At 35.6% G+C, this 23,924-nt stretch overlaps 1 protein-coding gene and 1 long non-coding RNA gene across 2 annotated transcripts in view; one reads left to right on the top strand and one right to left on the bottom strand.

The window, feature by feature from the left end:
• Window positions 1-4,291, bottom strand: part of LOC136836967 (uncharacterized) — an 82,575-nt gene extending 78,284 nt beyond the window's left edge. Inside the window, exon 1 of the long non-coding RNA XR_010852518.1 lies at window positions 4,192-4,291. This is a non-coding gene — a long non-coding RNA (uncharacterized lncRNA). The remainder of the gene's footprint in view (window positions 1-4,191) is intronic.
• A 17,775-nt stretch (window positions 4,292-22,066) lies between these two features.
• LOC136836960 (purine nucleoside phosphorylase-like) overlaps window positions 22,067-23,924 on the top strand; it is a 52,485-nt gene continuing 50,627 nt past the window's right edge. The window contains 1 exon segment of the mRNA XM_067101490.1: window positions 22,067-22,283. Coding sequence (XP_066957591.1) covers window positions 22,171-22,283 — 113 coding nt within the window. The 5' untranslated portion in view covers window positions 22,067-22,170.

Genomic DNA, 23,924 nt, shown 5'->3' with positions numbered 1-23,924 from the left:
TATATATATATATATATATATATATATATATAATATATATATATATATATATATATATATATATATATATATATATATATATATATATATATATATATATATATATATATATATATATATATATATATATATATATATATATATATATATATATATATATATATATATATATATATATATACTGTATATATATATATATATATATATATATATATATATATATATATATACTGTATATATATATATATATATATATATATATATATATATATATATATATATATATATATATATATATATATATATATATATATATATATATATATATATATATATATATATATATAATATGTTTGTATGTAAATATATAGGCAATGCCACAAAGGAAAGAGAAACAATGGAGTACTGCAAGGCCTTTTGACTTATAGTTCTTCACTTTGTGGCATTGCCTTTATTTATATAAACCCCACGATAATCTCACGATTCACGGGTTTTCTCTGTGGAACATATCAGCCATATTTCTTCGTGATTTTTCACTGAGAAATTTTACTAATTACTGTATTTTCATATAATTTTCATGAATAAATATTTTTGTGATAAAACTATTAAAATACACAGGTATAAGCATTTTTTATTTTTCTTGGTTTAAGCTATCAAAATGGGCAGTTAAGTGTTTTTGAGGGGGTTTTAAGCATTCATGGATTTGACCTATTCAAATGTGTGGGACGATCCCCACGTGGGGGTTCCCTGTATATTCATCAGCCATATTTTCTTTCAGTTATATACAGTATATATATATTATATATATATATATATATATATATATATATATATATATATATATATATATATATATATATATATATATATATATATATATATATATATATATGTATATATAATTACTGTATATGTGTAACGAAAAACAAAACCTAACCAAAGAAAAGGCTAGCAGTCATTTCTTTCCATTCCAAGACTTTGGCTTTTGAACGACACTGAGAAAGAATAGTTAAATAGGGAATGCCATATAGTAATTTTGGCTTAACTGGAATAATGAACGATAAAAATACATGCAGATTCCAAAGGCACCTGCTAGGTTAAAATCCTTTTCCTTGCTGTGATTGTTTGATTACTTTTACCATAGAGAAATTATTCTTATTGACATTGAAAAATTTGTACTTAAAGAAAGGTTTAAATGATATAGCACCTTACCAAATGAATAATTTGAGGGCACAGGTCTAGCCTAGGCTACCAAACTTCACTTTCTTGCTACTACCAATCTACGAGACACTTGGTTCAATGGAAACATACACTAAGACAAGGTTTGTTACACATAAAAAATACAAATATTTTTCACTCCAATTAGAGCAACTGGTTAAGTTGACCTAAAATACTTTCATAGTAACATGTTTAAAAGATTAGACTTGTTGACAAAACCAGTAACCTACACACCTACTTACTACTAAGCCTTTTCAATATCAGACAAGCACATTTTTACTTTAAATGATGTGGCATGTATAAGACGAATGATGTTGCACTTTCAAAACTGAAGTCACTATTGGACTTATGTGCTACAATAATGTGTTAAAAGCGTGACATGATGAAAAGGGATTTGCTAGACATAAGAAGTAAAAAATGTGCTGAAGGTTCTTCCGTGCAATCGAGTTTTCTGTACAGCCACTGCAGCGTATAATCAAGGCCACCAAAAACAGATCTATCTTTTGGTGGTCTCGGTATAATCTGTATGAGCCGTGGCCCATGAAAATTTAACCACAGCCTGGTGGTGGCCTATCCTATATTGTTGCCAGAAGCACAATTATGGCTAACTTTAACCTTCAATAAAATAAAAACTACTGAGGCTAGAGGACTGCAATTTGGTATACTTGATGATTGGAGGGTGGATGATCAACATACCCATTTGCAGCCCTCTAGCCTCAGCAGCTTTTTAAGATCTGAGGGCAGACAGAATAAAGCACAGTCAGACAGACAAAGCCGGCACAATAGTTTTCTTTTACAGAAAACTAAAAGACAGCTATTTTTACTTAGAATCGAATAATAGGAGATATTTTCTACATTTTGTTTACTCTGTCCTGAAACACTCTCCCAAGTGTGATTTTTCGGAATTTTGTTGAGAAACCATGTATGGTGATGTGCATTTTGTTAAACAACTCTAACACTCCGTTTGATGTCTACAACTGAAAAATAAAAAAATGACGGCACAGACACTATCCTGCAAGTCTATATACTGCAGGTAATTCTCAATGACTGACAAAATACAGCAGGTGTTCTTATGCATCACAGTAACATGCTTAAAAGACGAGACTGGGTGACACATCTAGTGTAATACCTATAGGCCTACGTACTACTAGGCATTTTCAATAACGATCAAGACCGTTCTTACTTTATATCATGCAGCATGTACAATATTAATGGTGTTCTGATACCAAAATTAAACTGCCACTACATTCATGTGCCACGATAATATACTGAATATATGAATGCTGAAGAGAGAAAGCGGGTCTGCTGCTATGACGACATAAATCTGACAAGCACAACATTAACGATAAATAAATTCTATTATGCGTTGTTTACCTGTGAAATGATATCCCACTTTCTCTTGAAAAATTGTTTTTCTCATTTTGGCAATTATAAGCCACGCATCGTACCATTATTGCGATCACGGCAGAAAAAAATCACAATCACACTACCATTATTGCGATCAGGGCAGAAAAAAATCACAATCACACTACCATTACTGCGACCAGGGCAGAAAAAAATCACAATCACACTACCATTATTGCGATCAGGGCAGAAAAAAATCACAATCACACTACGCCTCTGTTCAATCGCCTCAGTCACCAGACCTTTCAATATGGCCGCAAGGCTCTGCAGCGCCGGCCTGGTGGAGGAGCACCTAACTACGTAGTACCGGTATATAGATAACACCTCTGGATATTATTTACCCTCTGTGGTTCAACTGCTCATGAGCATTTGCCAAAAATGAGCTAAATATACCCAATGACAATAAGGAGTAGGACTATGTATGAGAGTATCATCAAACTGAGACTTGGGAAAAATCTAGTACATTTACATTTAAATTGTCTATTAGCAGGTAGAGTCTAGAAGTCCATGTTAGCCCTCTTACTCCCTTTCATACCTTACCATTAACTAACTAGCCTAACTGACATTTAAATGGCGCAGATATTATACATCAGCAGTTTATGGTTTAGGCCACTGCAACAAAATTACCCAGAATCTTCAAAATTACCAAAATCTTACAGTAATGGCACTGAAACTGTAACTGGTAAATTTCCCAGTAAAAAGTCAACAGAATGAATAGGATGATTACCATGGTTATCCCTAACATAAGACCCTCAAAAGAACCGGTCCTGGTCGTTTCGGCCGTAAGTCATTTAGGTCGTAACATCCAAAACAACGTAAGACGTTACGTTCGTGGTATTTACCACTGTGTTTATGGTACTTACCGTCATTATTTTATGTTTTATGAATATCCCCAAGGGGCTGATACTAAATATGGCCTCCATTTTGCACTTAAATGTGCTTACGGCCTAAATGACCCGAACTCAAAAGAACAAAGATGTCCTTGGCTATGCCAATATCAGTCTAGGCTACATACACAATTTGCTCTAGGCAGGCCTATGTCTAAACAGCTTAGCCTACACGCACACTTACTGGCAGAAAATTGTACATTTGATTAATATGCTGGGAAACTGCTGAAAAGACACTTAGCCTACGGCATAGGCTATTTCACGCTACAAAACTCAGTGGATTTGTTTTTGATTATTGCTCTAGCTGCTCAAAAATATTAATGACGGAAATTAAGATCAATCACGCGTATAGCATCTCCAGACGAATAAACGCATTAGCCTAGTTTGGTATTTGCGAAAGACCTATGTAATTATCTACCGTAACTTTACATGTTACTTTTATTCCACTAGGCTATCATAATATTCACATTTTAAACTCTTTTCACATGAATCTTGCAGAGGTTAATAACGAAAATGTCTCACTAAGGCTAATAACTGCCGCACGCCATTTCTAACTCTGGCCAAAGATAACATACAGAAGCCTTGGGCTAAAGAATTCCTTTCGAACAAACAACATTACAGCGATTTCAACGCATCAGATTTATATCCTAATTAAAATAACCACATTTCGTAATATACTTACTCATTTACATCGCTAACGAGCGCGAAAATGACAATAAATTTCACCAAAACACAAGTAACGCGAAAGTACACATTCAGAAAGTCATCTTCCCACTGACAATGAAGAAAACGGGAACGTTTATCAATATATTTTTCGCTAAAAAGTTAAATAAAAACTCACATTATCACAAGATTTGCACAATCTGCCAAAATTTAAGAATTATTTTAATTATCTCCATATGTAGTCAGGAAATAAATGAATGAATAAATGAAATAAAGCGAAAATAAGTAAATAGTTAGCTGCGACGAGTTCCTCACAATAAACGTAATTATACCAGATACTGTTTATTAACAAATAAATATAATTAAGACTATTTGTTTTTCCTTTCCTTAGGAAGCTAATAATAATAATAATAATAATAATAATAATAATAATAATAATAATAATAATAATAATAACAAGGTATTTCTAAGTATTAGCTCTGGCTTAGTTCTACCAATAATAATAATAATAATAATAATAATAATAATAATAATAATAATAATAATAATAATAATAATAATAATACACTCCCTCCATTCTATCTGCTACCTTATCCTACCCTAGGATACAAGCAGGTGATAACAGGTATCTATTAAATAGATGACAAAATATCTTATAAATTACCTGTTTCCTAGTGATGCCTGACTTGAAGGCAGCTTCCTGAATTACCTTTGGTGTTGTTTAAGTAAAGAAATTGAACGCCTCACTTCATCTCTTCCGTTCTTCAATCGTCCATTACAGTTATTCCAAAACAAAAGGATCAGTCACGTGTAAGTGAATATCCTCACTAATCTGAAGCGAAGCAATTTTGGGCGAAGGTCAGATTTGTGCAAACAGATTTGGCAGCTAGAAGGTTGCCTATGTTTGCGTACCGTGGGTGTTTACAAAAGCATTTATGTCTCCATTTCCTGAAAGCATGGTTAATAAGCTTGAAAAGTTCCGGTAATGTCTGGTTTTTCACTTTTTTTTTTTTTTTAACAACCATCTGCCACATTAGAGTATTTTCGATTTCTCAATAACATATCTGTACCGCGCAATGTTGGGCAGAATGACGTACAATGTAATTGCAGTCTCCACGAACAGTTGAGATTTGGAGTTTTTTTTAATAAGTTTGTACTGCTTTTCAAAAAAATCATTATGGCAAGTCTGAAGAACATGATCAATTGTTTTTGAAACCAGAACAGTATTTTTGTCACGTGGGTCCTGGTTGATCTTATTCCAGTCACGACTTGGCTGAATACCTCATCACTTCGACCTGATTTACTGCGATCAATTGACCAACTCTGACGTACCTATTTATTTTTCCAATTCAGTGCTAGGTAAGACTCTAAAAGCTTATTTTTCTTGTTGTAAATTTAGGAAAAAAACTTGTTAGTGAATTTGTTTTTGTAGCCTTCCTTATTTTCAGAATCTATTCAGAACGTCAAAAACTGATTTTTCAACATTCCCAACAATCTCTAATTCCTTCTTACGACTGATTAGTCACCTTCGTCTTATTCTGGGGCGAGTCTCAAGAAGTTTATGTGCTAGTTGCAGATTGCACTTCATCACACGCATTTCTTCACTTTTGAATTTTTGTTATTTAATTGTTTCTACGTCCAGGTCACTGACTGATGCGCTCTTCGAGAACCAATATTTTCATATCTATATACATCATTCGAACATTTTATTTGCTGGGCTTTCCTTAGACTGAACAAAGGACGATTACCAGTCACGGTTAGACTTAAAATCATTTGTGCTCGGTAATGTACAAATTTCGTCTGATTCTGGTGGCACAGATTTCAAACTCTCTCTCTCTCTCTCTCTCTCTCTCTCTCTCTCTCTCTCTCTCTCTCTCTCTCTCTCTCTCTCTCATCATCATCATACCCTTCGGTGAACTTGAACTTGGGTATTGATATATTCATCTAGAGTAGTCGCCTCTATTTACTTTTGTCACCATACCCTTAAAGGAAAACGGATTTCTGGTACTCAGATACAATATTCATGAACAAATTGCCCCAGTTCCCTGATCAGCTGAAGCATGTTTCACTCAAGGGAAGATGTGGAACAATAGGTTTTTTTTTTTTAAGACTTTCTGGCCTTTCTTTTTGCAATGCCATTTCGCTTGTCAATCACTCATTGAAATAGTAGACAAGCAAATAAAAATCTGGATACTCTGAGCCAGAAACTCATTTATTACTGATGAATCTCATCAGGCCACACTATAGAGGTATATGGGTGCTTTAGTCTCATAATGTGTATGATAAGGTATAATAGTCTGCTAAGAAGTAGTACTTTTTTAAATACATTGCTTGACGTGTTCTATGCCCACTCAGTTTATGGATCACAGTATACAACTTCAGCTGCTAAAGATTAGACGATTGTTTTATATGAAATTTGAATAATGAACTGCCACTGGGCTGCAAAAATGTTAGAGATTTTTCATTAATCCAACATATTTCCTACTGTGAGCTGATTTCTTTTAAGTATCAATTTTGTTTTGTTTTCTCATTTTAGATTTATTTGGCATTAGAATGCTATTTATCATACATCCATGCAAGCTAAAGAAATATCGACCGTGATTGACAACTGACACGAGGTCAATCCAGGCTTAGGTAACGCTTATGTGTATGTCGCAAATTACCAAGGCACCATTACATCCGTCCACTCAATATATCTGGAATTTTAGTAGGCTTATTTTATATATACCTTTATCTATGGTTTTACTCTTCCCCTGCCCTGTAGACAAAGAGTAGATATATTTAATTCTTTCCTGAAAGGCATTGAGGTGAAGATGGATCACAAGCAGGTAATCTTCTTCTTTTTTTTTTAACGCGCTTTTTTCCCATTTGTATGGGGTAAGCACGATGCCTTCTTTTTGAAGGACTTTGATTCGGCTTTGGGGTAGACTTTGTAGTCAAGCCTCGAAATAGGTAATAAGACTCACCTCATCTTTGGGGTATGAACTACTCCCCATAGTTGGGGTACTGCGGTCAGTCACCTCACGGGGTGCACTGTAGACATTACTGAAGGTTCTCTGGAGCGTCCCTTCGCCCCCTAGCTGCAACCCCTTTCATTCCTTTTACTGTACCTCAATTCATATTATGTTTCATCCACGTTCCTATCCACTCTTTCCTAACCATTATTTATAGTGCGACTGCGAGGCTTTTCTGCTGTTACACCTTTCAAACCTACCTAATCTTAATTTCCTTTCCAGCACTGAATGACCTCATAGATGCCAGTGCCTGGCCTTTGGCCTAAATTCTGCATTCCATGTCGTTTGAATTACTGAGATCTGGGTCACCAGGATAACTTATATTGACTGTCACTCACAGGGGCAGTATGATATATGCTTCACCATCAAAATCATTACAATTTTTGCACTTGGAATATAATGAGAAATTACAGGTGTGCGTACAGAATTTAATGACATTGTATCATTGTATCATGAGGTTATCATTGAAAATAATGTTTGTAATGTATAATTGTTCGTATTGAATGACTGACCATTCCTACAACGAGATGAAATTGCGTGGTGGGAATTAAATAGAACAGCAGAGTTAAAGTATGGATTGGCATGTCTCTCTCTCTCTCTCTCTTTCTCTTCCTGGTCCTAGCGGTGTAATGGTTCAAAATAAGATAAATAATATGTAAAAAAAAATAAGACAAACAACATATAAATTGTGAAGTGGTTCTCATGTCAACTTGTTCAATAAGTTTGAACTTTTTGAGTTCTAACGATTTAGCTACTGTCGGCGTTCTCTCTCTCTCTCTCTCTCTCTCTCTCTCTCTCTCTCTCTCTCTCTCTCTCTCTCTCTCTCTCTCTCTCTCTCTCGCAAGGTGCACAAGCGACCCTACGCGAGCTTCACAATAAACCTGCAGCTTAGGAAAGATGAACAAAAGAAATAAATGACAAAAAGCAAAGACAAAATGTCCGATCTTCTCTGCTCTTTTTTCTCTCGAGTTGAATAAAAAACACTTTTATCACAGTGATCGTGCAGTTATTTCTACTATACATAATCACCTCTCGTGACTCGAAAACAAATAAGGTTGAATACCTCTTGCGTGCTAAAGTTGGTCTCCTCTGTTGAACTTGTCGCCATTGAGGGCTTTTTAGAAGAGTCACCGATGTGATGTGACGTTTTCTTTGATTGAATTGGTTGCGTTCGACTGGCGTCTTCTTTATCCAATCAAAGTCAACAATAGAATGTGACCGGACAGGGAATGGGTGGATTAAACTAATAATTGAGGCGTTACGTAAAGAGAGAGAGAGAGAGAGAGAGAGAGAGAGAGAGAGAGAGAGAGAGAGAGAGAGAGAGAGCTTTTATTACTAACACTGAAGGTTTCGTTTTGATATACTCCTATAGCTAGACACTACTAAAAGAGAGAGAGAGAGAGAGAGAGAGAGAGAGAGAGAGAGAGAGAGAGAGAGAGAGAGAGAGAGAGAGAGAGTTTTTATGATTAACACTAATACTGTCTCATTTTGATATGCTCCCATATCCAGACACTACGTAGAGAGAGAGAGAGAGAGAGAGAGAGAGAGAGAGAGAGAGAGAGAGAGAGAGAGAGAGAGAGATGCTTAATAATACAGTCTTATTTTGATATACTCACATATCCTAACACAACGGAGGGAAGGGATTATTATTTTATACCATGATCAATGTTACTATATATATATATATATATATATATATATATATAGAGGCACGTGGCCTTGTTTGGAAAATTATTATTTTACCATGATCAATGTTACTATTGGCACGTGGCCTTGTTTGGAAAATTCTCTTTCTCTTTCTCTAATCTGTGTACCTGTTATTCATTGTCATGATTCTGTTTTTCTTTTGATGAAGATAATCAACCCTCGCTAGGTTTTCGTCACGTCAACTGTTTGTTGTAAACTTAGTGTCGACGGGACTGAAAAAGAGCGTGAAATTTATATATAAAAAAAATACACTTGTTTTGATTAAGTTCAAGTTGAAAATTGTAAAACTGCCGCTTTCACTCTTAATATCTCTTTCTTTCTTTCTTTCTTTCTGTCCTTTTCTTTCTCATTATCGGACGGCAGGACAATGATTGATTGATTTATGGTTACTAAAACTGGCGTTACAACATTTAGGTTACTGACACAAATGAAAAATAGAAATATAAACAAAATCGTTAACTTTCGGCAAAACTATGAAAGATGAACCGATTTAGAAAAATAAAAAAATTAGGAAAGATATAATCAAGTATTGAGAATTCTTTAGACTTTGGCCATTATTATCTTACATTTCCTCCCTATTCCTTTTCCTTTATTTCTCTCCATCAGGTAATGGAACGAATGGAAAAGAATGAGAACGAACAGGAGTAAGGAAATTGAACAAGGATTTACATATTTGTCAACTGGTTTGATCTATCTTTAAAGAGTATTATTATTATTATTATTATTATTATTATTATTATTATTATTATTATTATTATTATTATTATTATTATTATTATTATTATTATACGAAGGAAGAAGACCCTACTTGAGGCAAGTTTTGTTGGATAAAATGGCTGCATTTGGCGAACTGATTTTATACTGAATTTTCTCAATTCTTTTAATAAATTCGCTTTTCCTGCACATCAAAATGCAGCCATTTTATTCAACAAAATATTGTTATTAATATTATTATTATTATTATTATTATTATTATTATTATTATTATTATTATTATTATTATTATTATTATTATTCAGGAGATAAACCCTATTTGTATGGAACAATCCCACAGGGTCATTGACTTGAAATTCAAGCTTCCGAAGAATATGGTGCTCATTTGGAAGAAGCAACATAAAGTAATAGGAAATGCAAAAAGAAGAGACCAGTTATCGGAAAACAAAAAATAAACTGAAAAATAAATAGACAAACAAATAGGTAAAAATATAAGTAAATTAATGAAATAAAGGGGAAATTGCTTCAGGGTAGTAATGCATTGCGTCTTCGCCTGAACTTTTGAGGAATATTGACTCATGTGATTTTGAGATTATTATTATTATTATTATTATTATTATTATTATTATTATTATTATTATTATTATTATTATTATTGAGGTGGCAACAGTACCAAAATAAAGTTGGAGAAGTTGAACAGATAAAAGCGTGGACGTGACAAGTAAAATAAAACAAGTAAGAAATGCGCCGAAGTTTCTTTGGCACAATCAGATTTTCTGTACAGCATATAAATGCTGCATGAAACTCTCAGCCACGGCCCATGCAACTCTCAGCCGCCGCCCATGAAACTTTCAGCTACGGACTGTTGGTGGCGTGTGTTGTTGGCACCTATAGCGGTGCCAGACGCACGATCATGGCTAACTTTAACCTTCAATAAAATAAAAACTTCTGAGGCTAGAGGGCTGCAATTTGGTATGTTTGATGATTGGAGGGTGGATGATCAACATACCAATTTGCAGCCCTCTAGCCTCAGTAGTTTTTAAGAGCTGAGAGCGGACAGAAAAAGTGCGGACGGTCAGACAAATAGCTATCTTTTTTACAGAAAACTATTTGTCAATGAAAGTAAGAGTAAAGAGTAAAAAAACTCAACATAATGTTAGGTAACGATCATCATAGTTATGGTCACGGGGCTTTAGAGTGCGTCCTTAATGCAGTAAAATGTCGTAAACATGTCGGCAACTCATTGCATACATATCACAAACATGTTGAAACCAAGTCAGCAACCGTAAGTGGAGGACGAATTTCTGGCAAAAGCTAATAATCGTATGAAGTAGCGGTTAGGACTACTACAAGCTGAATACAAGTTATTGACGTGTATTCAGCCTGTTTGTGAAGTGTATGCGACAAGTTACTGACACGTTCTTATGACATATTGGGAGAGTAGTTGTTGATACGCATAAATGAGTCGGTGGTTTTAAGTCGTGTTCCTTTCACTGAAATACAATGAAATGATTTTACACGGCAGTGATGACCTTATTAGCATTCGCAATGCCAAATTTAGAGCTTCCTGACAACACATGGATTGCTAATAAATTTCATAAATTTATTTCCTGTGAATCATCTTCTGTAGGGTGAAATTTTTATCAAAGGCAACAGTTGTAAATTTATTTATTATTTCGCTAAACATCTGTTCTGTAGCTCCGTCTCTAAAAGAAATGAATAGATAAGTGGGTACATGAATAGGAAGGATAAATAAAGAGAGAGAGAGAGAGAGAGAGAGAGAGAGAGAGAGAGAGAGAGAGAGAGAGAGAGAAGGGTAACCTTCACTCACTTAGACGTGGCAAGCAAGTCTTGTTATGGACTAATGCGACACGCATTCTGCTGCTTCTTTTGTTATAATGTGAAAGCTCTCTGGCGGGAGAAAGAGGGCTACGTCATATCCGGTTGTCTGGTTTCCCAGAATCTTGTTCTGTTCCTTAGATATGGCTTTTGATTGATCTCTTAAATAATGGCCAGTGTTGCTTTATAACCTATAATGCAGTATGGATGCAAAATTTATTTTCCTGATAGTTTTTATTGAGATTTGGACGAATCTGGTGTTCGTTGGAGGACTGAAATGGGAAAGTCTTTGTTGGGGGGGGCGGGCTGTGAGGGAATGTAAAACATAGGAGAAATACAGCGGTGTTTCCTAACCCATCTTAACCTAACTTAACCTGGCCTAGTTTACTGCGTTCTGCCTTACTCTAAAGGTCTGCCCACACTAGGAAACATTGTTTGGAAACAAAGTTTGCAAACTGTTTGAAAACAGTTTCTTGGAAACTGTTTGTAAACAGTTTGGAAACCGTTTCCAAACAGCTTGGAAGCTGTCTGCAAACAATGTTTCCTGTCCAGACCTCAATCGTCGGAAGGATGCCTGCTGGTGCAGTAGCCTCTGTATTTTACTTGGCAGTTTTGATGGACTCAAGGAGTGATAAGAGAAAGAAAAAGAGATAGGTGAGGAAGTTTTTAGGAAAAGGAGCGTGTCATGCTGACTTGCTTCTGGCGTGTAAGTATACGTACATATACATATGTATAAGCATGAATGTTTAAGTGTATATATGTAATTATACATACACATACATATATACACATATACATACATACATACATATATATAAGTACATTATACATGTGTATATATACATATACACACAGAAACACTAAATGTTATCCATTCTGGATAGGAAACAAATACTGTATACGGTTAAAAAGTGTTTCTAAACTGTTTGCAAACAGTTTGCAAACTTTGTTTCCAACCAATGTTTCCTAGTGTGGACAGGCCATAAGAATCTTCCCTACTCTCTGGACAACCCTCCAACCTAACCTGAGTTCAAACGTTGTAGGTTACAGAATGAAGGGATGCATCCTAACCTAATCCTTTCTCCCTCTCTAACCTAACCTAACCTAACCTGTGGGCCGTCAGTCTACTTGACCAAGGGGGCTGAGTCACCCTATGGTCCCTTCATCTATCGTCAAAGGTAATGGATGTCCCTGGCTCCACCTGAACCTAACCTCACTGTAAGGCTATGGTTTTCTAGTAAGACCCCCAAGTTTCGTTAGAAAGAAGGGCCTTTAATGAGTTAACTAATAATTCTGGCGAAATTTAGTGTCAAGTCATTATTATTATTATTCCAGTAGATGAAACCAATTCAAATGGAACAAGCACACCAAAGGGGCCACTGACTTGAAATTCAAGCTTCCAAAGAATATCGGTTTCAACCTCCCACCACAGACCCCACACTGCAGCAGTAGCTGATCATGATACAGAGACAGTGATTTTCCATCGCCCTGGGGGATGCGAACCCGCGACATCTGAGTGGCATGCCACGACACTAACCACTATACCAGCGGACCAGCATAAAACCGAAAGGGAAACCATACCAACCTCTTAAAATTGCCATTTTCGGAATCTTGACACTTGCAAATAATGTGTTCTTTCCCGAATACACAGAACTCTGCAGTGTCGACACTTCGCTGGCTGCGTAGACATGATATTTTCCATAAAGAAATGCAACAAAGAAACCTTATTCCAAAAAGATTCTTCAGAAAAATTTGAAAATTCACCTTGTGAAGCTCTCGAAAGAGGTATTGTTCACATATGAATAAGTAAACTACCAAAACTTTGAGGACAGAATCACCTAGCAGACCAAACCAAAGGAATCGTATTGGCCAAGTCACAATATGTTTGAGAAAGCATAAGATTTATCAGAGGTTACTGGTAAATTTAATAACGATCAAGCCAACGGAGTAGCCCTAATATAAAGGGGTGATATATGCATGAAAACAAAAGTTATAATTTCTGCACCTTACCGATGTCAAGGGCAGTATGCCTTTGAGACGATTTAGGTTTGAGAGAAGAATGTCTTAGAAATGACGGGAATACTCACTAAAGCATACAACAGAATTATGAAGAGTTAAAATGGAATGTTCGTCTAATTCACCTCACGTAAGATGTCGCAAAAACGTGATACCTGGCAAGAGATGTTTTTGAGGAAATGATTCGGTTCGAGTTGACGGCCATGCAGTTATTGTTCGCAGGGGATGTCACGAATAATGGATGCGAAAATTAATCATTCATGTCTTGTTGATACGCTTCCGCGTTCTTGAGGAGGGTAAGTTCTGCTGCGTTTCTTGGGGCCACCTCTCCAGTTGCCGGATAGTCTCGACGCTAGGCAACCCGTTGATCGAAATGAAGTAGGCTCATGCTAGCTAGACGAAGGCTCGGTAGATGGCATCGATGCGCGATGCGTGACCAAGTTTAAACCGTGCTTGTAAACTCAGTAGATTGCCACCATTATTATGAAGGAGGACGATCCACTGACTGCTTTCAAGGTTTCCCAGTTTCTGGCGTAGGTTCCATGGCTCGTTGGGTCTCACTAATTGCTGGTTCCTAATAATCTTCATTTACTTTTAGCTGCTCTTCTTCTTCTTCTTTTTCTTTTTTTCTTCTTCTTCTTCTTCTTCAGGGTCTTTCATGAATTTTCATAGATTCCTTGGAAGGATTTGCTGTATGTCAGATGCAGTTCACCTTGTTCATATTTTAGACATCTCAGAGAAAGGTCAGACGAAGGGACAACAGGTCTGTGAGTTTCCTTCGTGCTTCCGCCAGGCCCTGAAAATTTCGCTCTTTGCGCATGCGTCCGTTCTGTGAAGGTTTTCATGCAGATAAGCGCATATATGTTTTTATTAGGCAAATGAACAGTGACACACATACATATATAATAGATCTAGACTCACACATGTCTTAGAGTAAACGGACAATTAGTTAATAAATTCATACGCAAATTTCGTTAAATACCGTATAGACTCGAATTTCTTTTTGCAATTTATATCGTCACATTCGTTGTTCACTTATACACGACAGGAGCAAAGTAGCCTAAAAAATTTTCATAATTTTTACATTAAATTAATTATACTCTTTTGCCAACATTATTATCAAAATCTACAAGACTTAAACGAGATAAAGTTCTTCTAATTATATTTTGAATGAATGAGTCTCACCCATCGGAATTACAGAGCTTCAGTTAAGCTCAATGCAGAGTTGATTAGGTTACATAAAAAACAAACAGGTATGAGAGAGAGAGAGAGAGAGAGAGAGAGAGAGAGAGAGAGAGAGAGAGAGCCTAAAAAATATAATAGATTACAGCTATAAAAAATCACTGGCATACCCATCTACTGTTCTGATCCCATGTCAGATAATGTTAATGTAATTACATGCTCCAGTACTTTTACTGCCTCGCCTACGCTAGTCTGTCAGAATTAAGTATACCTTAGTTTAACCAGACCACTGAGCTGCTTAACAGCTCTCCTAGTTGCTGGCCCGAACGATTAGATTTATTTTACGTGGCTAAGAACCAGCTGGTTACCTAGCAACGGGACCTACAGCTTATTGTGGTCTGTCGGACAGATTGCTTATGGGCAATCTGCCTACTGGATATTATGCCTACGGACAGTTTTGAATTTTGATAGTTCGAATATATGAATTATGTACTTCAGTATAATGCTAAAATTTGTATAGTGAAATAAAGATGAGGCTATTTTCTGCGCGCATCCCCGCTCATTTTAATATTTTGAATCTTTTGCTTGTTATTTTCATATTGGTAGCCCTACCTATGATTTTTTGGTTGCATTGTCATCCATGACATTTAAGCTACGATATTGTATGAAACACGAGACGATAAATGATATATACACCGCGATGGCATGTAAGGAATGAAAGAATATATTTTATGTATTAAAAATTTCATGTTTATTTCACTATACATATTTTAGCATTAAGTGTTCCTCAATGGACGGGTTGGTATCGTTCTCAGCTAGCACTCTGCTGGTCCCGCGTTCGATTCTCTGACCAGCTAATGAAGAATTAGAGGAATTTATTTCTGGTGATAGAAATTCATTTCTCGTTATAATGTGGTTCGGATTCCACAATAAGCAGTAGGTCCCGTTGCTAGGTAAACAGTTGGTTCTTAGCCATGTAAAATAAGTATAATCCTTCGGGCCAGCCCTAGGAGAGCTGTTAATCAGCTCAGTGGTCTGGTGAAAACTAAAGAACACTTAACTTATATGCATTTATTCCTCCAGCTAGTAAAGAAGTGGTATATTTACCTTATTTTCGAAAAGTGTTAGTTAAAGTGGGAAGAAATATATTTATCTAACTATCTATATATCTATCTATCTATCTATCTATTTATATATATGCATTTATGGAGGAATAAATGTATATATACACATTTACTCCTCCAGCTAGTAAAGAAGTAGTATATTTACCTTATTTCCGATAAGTGTCTGTTAAAATGGATATATATATATATATATATATATATATATATATATATATATATATATATATATATATATATACATACATTTATTCATCCAGCCAAAGTTCCTCAAGACTTTCAATCTGGCTGATGCTAACCCGTGATCCTTCCATTGAGGGTCCTGTAATCCGGTCGTAAAATTTCCTTTCCAATCCCATACTCTCATAAATCTTTCCCGTCAAGCGAAGGCTGCGTTTCAAGATCTCCCTCCCTCGCAGATGCAAATGAAGCCGACCTTGTGGTTTGAAAGCAGCCCAGAAAGTTGATTGTTCTGTTTATTTCTGCAAACATGCATGTAAAAAATAAAAATTGTAGGAACAGCGCGAGGGCCATATTAAAGTACGAGAGATGAGGAAGTGTAACTATACCGGGGTCCATTGACTGTTATGAAGACATTTTTTTTCTTCTTCTTTTTTCACAACTCTCAAGATATTCATCTCAGATGACAATAGGAATTCAACCGTCCGTACTCTGCGATCAGTATAGTTCTTAATGCACTAAATTTTTCCCAACTTTATTTTACTCATAAAATTTTAACTTTTATTCGTTATATGATTTGAATACTGATTGAATAAGTTTATATTTGAACATTATCAAAAGTGTTGTCAGATTCTTAAATATATCTGTAGCCTGGCATTATCATTCTCTCTCTCTCTCTCTCTCTCTCTCTCTCTCTCTCTCTCTCTCTCTCTCTCTCTCTCAGGAAAAGATACTGCTATAAAAAAATTACTCTCAGTGATTCTTAAACTGGGGGCGCGCCCCCTAGGGGGGCGCCAGAAGCTTCCAAGGGGGGCGCAAGCAGAGTTGCCAGATGGTGCCTATTATTTTTTCAATTTGTGATGTTAATTAGAAAATTGCCAAAAACGTTATCACTGCTTCCATATATTTTCTAATTATTATCTCAAAACATGCCAAAAATTCAAAATATAAGTAAATTTTAATTTTAAATCTTGTTTATGAGTTGTCTTTTATTGTTATGATAAGTATAATAGCATACAAATAGACAACATATTGTTTATAGATTATACTAGGCAAAAATTTCAGGGGTAGGGGGCGTGGGGTCTATACATAAGGGGGGCGCAAGACAAAAAAGTTCAAGAACCACTGTCTAACCAATAGGTATTAGCACATATGCACACAGTTTGTGTGAGTGTTCATAATGTTTTAAAAAATGTGTCGTCCAGGCAATACATCTTTGGAAGACAAAAAAAAAAAAAAAAACTTAAATTTTGTTGTTGTCAGTCGCTCGGATCGCAAAGGTAAACAGAGATCGACTAACATTCGCCGAGACCGAGAGATTAAAGAGATGAATTTCGTTTTGAAGGTATGTCAACGCAGCGTTAGTAAATAGCCACTGAAGCAAAAAAAAAAAAAAAAAAAAATTCTTTAGTTGCTGAAGAATCCCTGACCCAACAATTCTGACCTCAAAATAGTGAGAAGGCGTTCATTCTATTCTTCCTGTAATGAGTAAAATACACACACTGTTAAAAACGAAGTACTGCATTCAAAACACACGCACTTACGTCATTGTCAGCCTCTAATGAGCAAAACAATCTTTCTCAGACAGAATACAGCTAAATCCTGATTGGCTGGCTGGTTGCCACGGGGGAAAAGTTAGCCAATGACAGCCCTCTACTATTGTTCCACTTATAGACATATTTTCGATCACATATTGTGGGTACGGCGCTAAGTCTGAACATTGCCGTGAGCGTGATTTTTTGACTGCTGATGGCAAAAATTACTCAGTAAAGAACAACCGTCGTCAAGATCGATATGATGAAATGCATTTCATATTTATAGTCTTACTTATCGTTAAAATTCACAAGCTGAATTGCAGCTATTTTGGTTATGTATATTTTTGCGTCTTACGAAATGCTTTTGCTGACGTGTTAGTGAACATGTGGTCTTAATCGTCCCTCTACCTTATTAGTGATGACCTTAATTATCTTATTCATTTAATAGTATATTAATATAAATAATAATAAACTATAATGAATAAATAACTATAATGAAAAGGACACGAAAAAAAGGAAAACAGTGATGTTTGATAATGCTCCTGACCCCACAGTTCCCAAATTCGAAAAATTCCAAAAATCGCAACAGATCTGATTCCAAGGATTTCGGATTTTTAACTTCTTTCTTTTTAACCGAAACATAGAAAATAAGGTAAATATATCACTTCTTTACTAGCTGGAGTAATATATATATATATATAATATATATATATATATATATAATATTAAATAAATGTTTATTTATTTCCATTTTAACAGACACTTGTCGAAAATAAGATAAATATACCACTTCTTTACTAGCTGTAGAGACACACAAGAATACCTTCAGTATTTTATGGAACAGTTGTTCGCTAGTATGCAAACTATCCGTAGGCTTAATGTCCAATAGGCAAACTGTCCATAGTTAAACTGTCCGGGTACCTCTTACCCAATTTACCACCTCACCATGTGAGCTTTAACTCAGGGAAACCTGAAGCTGGGGAAGAATTCCAAAGCTTGGAAACAGAAGGAAAGAAACAGCTACTGAAGCAAGCAGTTTGAAGACTACCGAAGTCCACAAGTCGGTGTGGGAAGTTGTGGCTAGACAGTTATCGCAAGATTGCTTAAAGTAAAAGAAGGGACTTTTTCTATTAGCTCAGTGGAACCCTTGCCAAAATAGTACCTGTAGGAAAGGGGAATATGCTAAGAGTGCAGTGAAAAATAAAAGTATAAATAGAATTCAGAAGTTTAATTCAAGATGTGATGGAGACGGGCAATAAGATTTTAAAAAGTTGCCAACAGTCTTTCATTATTAAGATTTGATAAACTTTTTGCTCAATAGTAAATGATTCTCGAAACGCAGAGTAAGGCAGGAAGTTCTGGAGTCAAGTTCCACAAGTATATGAGCGAAAATGCTGCTCAACAGGTATAACCTTGTCTCTTGGAGGCTTGTGGAAGACCAGTCTACATGGAAGCAATGACTGAAAAAGTACTTGAAGAAAAGAAGAGAATGAAAATCTGATTTATTTATAGAAATGAGTCTACCTGACGTCACAGAGAGTGAGGAGGTGGTTGATTAATTAGCATACTATTTGGAATCTCAATAAATGAGAAGAGTGAGTGGGTGAAATGTTACGTGGCATTACTTAGAATGCAGTCTTGATATGGTTGTCAAGGACATCTTTTTTTTTTAATGAGTTGTCGTTTATTTAATCTTGTGAAGAACTGGATATGATATATATATATATATATATATATATATATATATATATACATATACATACTAGTTGACCGACCTGGTGCTGCCGGGGAAAACTTTAAATGACAGTCGATCATTTACCTTAGAAAGGGAGTAACACGTGGTCTGGTTTTGATTAACATGTTCATTTAAAGCAATGAATTCTAGACAGAATTACTAATCACAGAGAAGAAAAGCATTTTCAATGATAGTACACATACTTTACGCAACAAAAGAATTCTAAGGAGATGCAGGAAATTTTTTCTAAGTGTGGCTGCAATTCCAGTCACGTTACTTGGCCCGACATTGAGCGAGAAAGTGTACGAACCTACGTTCCCGACGCTCCGTGTTTCACACTAGCCCAAAATGCTCTCCCATGGCTGGGTATCTGCCAGGACCTGCAGTAAATAAAGGATCCCGGAGGGAGTGGGTACGGGTTTGAAACCTATTCAAAAATCTTCCTTGGGTCAAATGAGGGCCGCCTGCAAAATTTCATCTAGATCGGTCGAGCGGTCCGGAATTCTATAGAGCACAAGTTTACATACGTTACAAGTTTAGTTATATTTTCATATATATATATGTATATATATATATATATATATATAATATATATATATATATATATATATATATATATATATATATATATATATATATATATATATATATATATATATATATATATATATATATATATATATATATATCTTATATATATACAAAGAGATAACATATATATATATATATATATATATATATATATTAACATGAAAAGTTAACTTCTTTTTAAGCCCAGTAACGTAGCTGTTAACTTTAAGTTTTGTTAATTTTTGCTCTTAAATGAAGGTTTGGGCTGTTTTGTTCCCCACCGCCGGATGTTTCGCTTGTTACTAGCAACACAGCCATGTGGGATCATTTTCTCTTTTATTTTCATATATATTTTTGAGTTGTTGGGTGATTCAGCGGAGGTCTGGTGTATGTGGGATCTTCGTCTCTCAAGAGGAGTTCCGCCCCAGTTGTCTGAGCGAGAGATCTGCTGCATTTTTGGGCCTTGCCCTTGCCTGCCCCTTTCGTCTGCCTTGCGACAAGTGCATAAAGTGCCACAGCTTAACTCAGCTTTGCTACTTCCTGTGGGTATTCTGCGGCAGGACAATATTCAACGATTCGTCGCCTGTGTCTGCTCTCTTGAGACCTGTGCCGCGCGAGGGTACAGTCATCACCTATGGTGCAAGCTTTGATCACGGCGTTCACCTCTGTTGTAGCTTTCTCCGTCCATAGGGAGACTTACCTCCGGTAAGCGTAATTATTGATAGCGGTTTTTTGTGAGACTGTTGACGGTGTCGTGCTACGGACACGAGAATTGTTGGTGGCGGAATCAACTTCACGTGTGATCTGTGATGATCGCAGGGAGACTTGCCTCTGGTAAGGGCATATACATTTAAAAGCGTTCATTGACGTTTGATGCTGTCTGGTGTTATAGAGGCTTCGAGCTGCTGGTGGTAATCGGCAGAATCATCTTCAAGATACATTCTACGGTGTTGGATTTTGTGCGTATGCGATTTAGCTAAAGAGTCAGGTTATTACTGTACGTTAGGTTTAGGTATTTGATTGTTATAAATAGAATTAAGGGTTATTTTTCTTATCTTTGCCTTCCACTGTCGTATGTTTGTGTTTTTTTTTGTCGCCATCCTGAGTTTGTTGTTTTTTCTTTCTTCCTCTGTGACTTTCCCTCCGTTGCTTTCTTTTTGTAGTTGAGTGCGGTTTCTAGCCCCGTAACCCCAACCACCATTTACGGCTATCTCTGATTCATTAATAAATATTGTTAATTTTATAAAGTTCGGATTTTTCTTATTCCTTTTTGAGTGCACAGTACTTTGCTGAGGAGCCTGACTTTTTTGGGTTTAACAGCCCTTTTCGAAGTCATAACTCATTCTTTTGACAATCTGCCCGTGAGAAGAGTTTGTTTAAGGGAAGAGTAAATCCTTGTTTTTTTTTTTTCTTTACAAGAAATCAGGGTATTCGTACAACCTGGATCTGGTATATACTGTATGTATTAATTTTGTTTTTACACGAGATGTGTGTGAGAACGGATACCCTATGGCTGATCTAAGGCTCTGAACATAATAATTTATAGAACACTTGAACCTTGATAATCATAATAATTCTGATAATTTATAGTGAGCAGGTTTCAGGCCACCCCTGTTGAATAATATATATATATATATATATATATATATATATATATATATATATATATATATATATATATATATATCTTATATATAGATATATGTACTATATATATATGTTAAGAATAATGCTTAATATTAATATTCTGCAGGTTTCTCACTGGATTTTATTTTCAAATACCCCTGTTGAAGTGAAATAATTTATATATATATATATATATATATATATATATATATATATATATATATATATATATACACACACACTACACAATGCTCATAATCTAGAACTTGATAAATGGTATATTATTATTCGCCATTAAGACAAGGCCTCACTAAAAAACTGAATAAAATACTAGCTCATCCAAGGATTAGAAGCATTGAAAGATTACACATCCTGTCCACCAATAGCAAGCTCAGATAACGAACACGCCTCCACGGATAACTAAGTTGCCTATTAGCCTTTTTTCGATTTTTATTAAAAAAAAAACAAAGCATTGAAAGTTTCTTTATATGTAGCCATACATTTTACTAGAACTGAAGACTGTAAATTCTTTCTGTTTACATGAGTACACCTGTATCTACGGCTAATTAAGGAAAAATCACTTTTAGAAATAGACCATTTGGAAACTCATTTACTCGACGTCTGGTGTTCATCAGCCCTATAAAGCGAGCGACTCCCAGTTCCATCTGAACAGTTGTGGTCGAAACGTCAGAACGTCGTCTCCCTTGATCGTCTCATCATTTGCATTTTTTTCCCTTCATTCCCCCGTCGAACGCAGCCATGAATTCCCTCCTGACAAATATCATAGTGACTGGATCGGGCAACGAGCTGAAAGAGAACGGAACGCTGCGTCACGTGGAAGAAAAATCTCTGGAAGAAGTGGCTGGTCAAGGGTAAGTTAAGACTTTTAGCGTCACGGCGTTAGCCAGGTTTGCATGCTGGATGCTGAATTGGAATTCGCAAACAGTATTGGTATTGGCTGATTAACCTGTGAGGAGGGATGGTATAATTTCTTTAGACATTGCAAACGATTTAAAATACGCGGGACAGACTCGTAAGAATTTCGCGTGGGATAGGTTGTTAGATAAGAGTTGCCGGTTGCATGTTCACAATGAAATGAATTATAACCTTGGGGAAAATGATCAAAAACGTTTTTATTGGCTATATATATGTGTGCTTTAATAAAAGGCTGAACATATTATGAATAACGTCAAAGGTTCATGATGATGTATTTACGGTTTTAACGACTCTTTTATCGTAACTTTCTCTTTGGCAATTCGCCCATTTTGCAGGAAAATCAAAATAGCGAATCCAGATTTCATCATCGGCTAAAAATACCACTCTGGAGTATAGGCCGAGTTTTTTTGTTGTTGTTGTTGAAAATAGTACCGCAAGTTATAGTCTTAATTCTAAGATATTTTTCTTTGGAACCACAATTATCTTATTATAAAGCTAAGCGGACATCTGACTAGTTTTTTTTTTTTTTTTTTTTTTTACCTACAGCGGTACTTTCATTAGCAACTAGTTCATTTTGTATTTTGTTATTTCCCCACGAAAGCACGTGAATGAGTCAACTAGTTGTCAATTATAACTGAAGATTATAATTGCATATATATATATGTATATATGCATACTGTATACATATATTCGTGTATAATATACATATGTATATGTATATATATATAATATATATATATATATATATATATATATATATATATATATATATATATATATATATATATATATATATATATATATATATATATATATATATATATATATATATATATAAGGAAAACTTGCACAACAAAAGGTGTCTCCATATACCTGCACATGCTCATTACTAACATGTCGAACCCCTTATCACAACATACATACACACACACACAAATGCACACACAATGTGCCTCTGTTAACGACAGTCAAAGAATTTGTAGTAGGTACTATTTAGTCGCCTGCGGGTAGTCGCAATCAGATAAAGATGCATGTGCGTATGTCAGCTCATTCCGTTATCGAAGGGAAGTGAGTGAAAGTTGTAACGATTGCAACTTGATGAGCCTGCAGTTGTTCAACATCCATGCTTGAGCCGATTCCTTTTGCTGTACCTCCGTTCATATTCTCTTTCTTCCGTCTTACTGTCCACCCTCTCCTAGCAACTGATTCATAGTGCAATTGGGAGGTTTTTCCCCGGTTACACTTTTCAAACTTTTTCACTATTAATTTCCGTTTCAGCGCTGAATGGCCTTAGTTGCCCCAGTGCTTGGCACGTATGCCTAAAATTTGTAAATCAGCCAGTCAATATACTTGAGCTGATTAGACCGATAATCAATTGCTTCCTCCACTTTTAACAGGCGCTCGAGAACTTTCTTCCTTGTTAGGAATTTGGTTTTGGTGAGGAAAGCGAGAGTGGTGGCGTAATGGTACTAGGTCTCCACTCGGCACTCGCTCTCCTCTTCGTCTGTTGCTTTCTTTTGCTTTCTGTCGGATTTTGAGACCGTGACGGTTTGCGCTGCTTTAATGATGCGTTTTTT

This window comes from Macrobrachium rosenbergii, chromosome 57, assembly GCF_040412425.1.
Source record: "Macrobrachium rosenbergii isolate ZJJX-2024 chromosome 57, ASM4041242v1, whole genome shotgun sequence".
Lineage (NCBI taxonomy): Eukaryota > Metazoa > Arthropoda > Malacostraca > Decapoda > Palaemonidae > Macrobrachium > Macrobrachium rosenbergii.
The sequence above is the reverse complement of the archived record's forward strand: the minus strand, read 5'-3'. Positions and strand labels throughout refer to the sequence as shown.